Source organism: Myotis lucifugus, unplaced genomic scaffold (genome assembly GCF_000147115.1).
Source record: "Myotis lucifugus unplaced genomic scaffold, Myoluc2.0 scaffold_468, whole genome shotgun sequence".
In the NCBI taxonomy this organism is placed as follows: domain Eukaryota; kingdom Metazoa; phylum Chordata; class Mammalia; order Chiroptera; family Vespertilionidae; genus Myotis; species Myotis lucifugus.
Window position 1 is genome coordinate 561,384 of NW_005871516.1, and position 2,102 is coordinate 563,485.

The following is a 2,102-nucleotide window of genomic DNA, read 5'->3' on the forward strand; positions in this document are numbered from 1 at the left end:
GGATTGAGCCTGGGACCCTGCAGTCCATAGGCTGACACTCTAGCCACTGAGCAAAACTGTCTCGGGCACCAGCAGTAATCACTGCAGGGTGAGGTGAGAGAGAGGGCAGAGCCATTCCCCTGTACGAGTCACTGGCCCCTTGTCCACATTATGTTGCGATCTTTCAGGGAGAAGAGAATGACAAACGCTATTGTTCTACTGCTTTTATGATCCCAATACAATTCTTCTCCCAAATCCAGTCTGGGAAGTAAATATACTGAGGGACACCTTCTGAACATGAAGGAATAAATCTATAACGTGTACGGATTTCTCTCCTGCATCCTTTGTTCTCCATGTAATACAGTTGCCTGGTAACTAGACTCTCATATATCATGAGCTGCAAAGAAAACAAACTCCAGTGGCCTTTTCCAGACACTTTTTGTGTGTGCCAGACGTCCGACCCCAGAAAAGTCAGGATAAAAACTCACATGCACATTACCGGGTGGTTGATTTTAAGCCAGAAAGGAGAGGCACCTAGACCGATGCTTCCCACGGGGGAAAATTGTCATTAAAATTCATTATAAGCGCTAATTCATAGTAACTTGTCATTTTGTGGTTGACCTCAGTTTTTTAAAAGTATATATATTTATTGATTTCAGAGAGGAAGGGAGAGGGAGAGATAGAAACATCCATGATGAGAGAGAATCATGGATCGGCTGCCTCCTGCACGCCCCCTACTGGGGATCGAGCCCACAACTCGGGCATGTGCCCTTGACTGGGAATCAAACCGTGACCTCCTGGTTCATAGGTTGATGCTCAACCACTGAGCCGCACTGGCTGGGCATGAAGATGATGGTGTTTTTTTGTTTTTTTTTAAAAATATATTTTATTGATTTTTTTACAGAGAGGAAGGGAGAGAGATAGAGAGTCAGAAACATCGATGGGAGAGAAACATCGATCAGCCGCCTCCTGCACATCTCCTACTGGGGATGTGCCCGCAACCCAGGTACATGCCCCCGACCGGAATCGAACCCGGGACCCTTCAGTCTGAAGGCCGACGCTCTATCCACTGAGCCAAACCAGTTTTGGCAATGATGGTGTTTTTTAACTTCCATTTGATGGAACAATTAGCAAACTGTCCCCGTCCACTTGGGGTCCCCTTTTTTGGCTGTCACAGAACAGACGGAAACCTCACAAGCAGAGGCCTTGATGCAGAAATGCGGACTGGTGCAGACTGTCATTCTGTCCCCCACCCCCTGTACAGGACCTGCCCAAACTGTAAAGTGAATGAAATCACGACTCATTTTTCTCTCCTGGTCGAAATGCGAGTCTGGGTTGGACCCAGAGGCGAGTGAACTCAGGTGACCACATGCGGCCGTGACATCTCTCCACTGTCCGGGGCCCCCCGGCGCTCTCGCCCGCCCCCTAAGAGAGAAGTTTTGTCTGTTACCTCTTACCGACATTTATTTTGGCAGTTTTTTTCCGAGAGCCCGTCCTCGTCCTCCCCCATGATGTCCACGGCCGAGAAGATCAAGGCGACCAGGATGGCGAAGCAGCAGACCAGGGCGAAGATGACGATGCACTTCTGCTGGGACTGCGGAGAAGAGGGGGGAGAGGAGAGTGAGGAGGCTGCCGCTCCCCGGGCGCAGGGCCGGGCAGCTGCTCGGATGCCAGGAGAACCCTCTGGGAAACAGTGACTTCCCTCACGGCCGGAGAATGACCTTCCTGCTCATTCCTCAACACAGGCTTCCAACGCCCACACCGTATGCGCGAGCCTCTTAAATAATTCACCCGCTGCATCAACACTTCCGGACCAGTTAGCTCTTCTTCTTTCTCATCAAAAGCAGCCAAGCCCTGGCTGGTGTGGCTCAGTTCATTGGGCATCGTCCCAGGCACCGAAAGATGGCTGGTTCGGTTCCTGGTCTGCCAGGGATGTGCAGGAGGCGGCCCATCCATGTTCCACACTCACATTGATGTTTCTCTCTCTCTCCCTCTCCATTCCTCTCTCTCAAAAAATCAATTTAAAAATTTTCCCCCCTCAAAAAAGTTATTTATTTATTGTTAATCCTCATCCAAGGATATTTCCCTATTGATTTTCAGAGAGAGTGGAAGGAAGGGGGAGG

The 2,102-nt window shown here is 50.0% G+C and overlaps 1 protein-coding gene across 1 annotated transcript in view; it reads right to left on the reverse strand.

Moving 5' to 3' along the window:
* The window catches only part of PLD5 (phospholipase D family member 5), a 97,569-nt gene extending 95,706 nt beyond the window's left edge, over window positions 1–1,863 (reverse strand). The window contains exons 1-2 of the mRNA XM_023744513.1: window positions 1,771–1,863; window positions 1,437–1,573 (exon numbers count right to left, since the gene is read on the reverse strand). Coding sequence (XP_023600281.1) covers window positions 1,437–1,573; window positions 1,771–1,863 — 230 coding nt within the window. The remainder of the gene's footprint in view (window positions 1–1,436; window positions 1,574–1,770) is intronic.
* Between the last annotated feature and the right edge of the window lie 239 nt (window positions 1,864–2,102).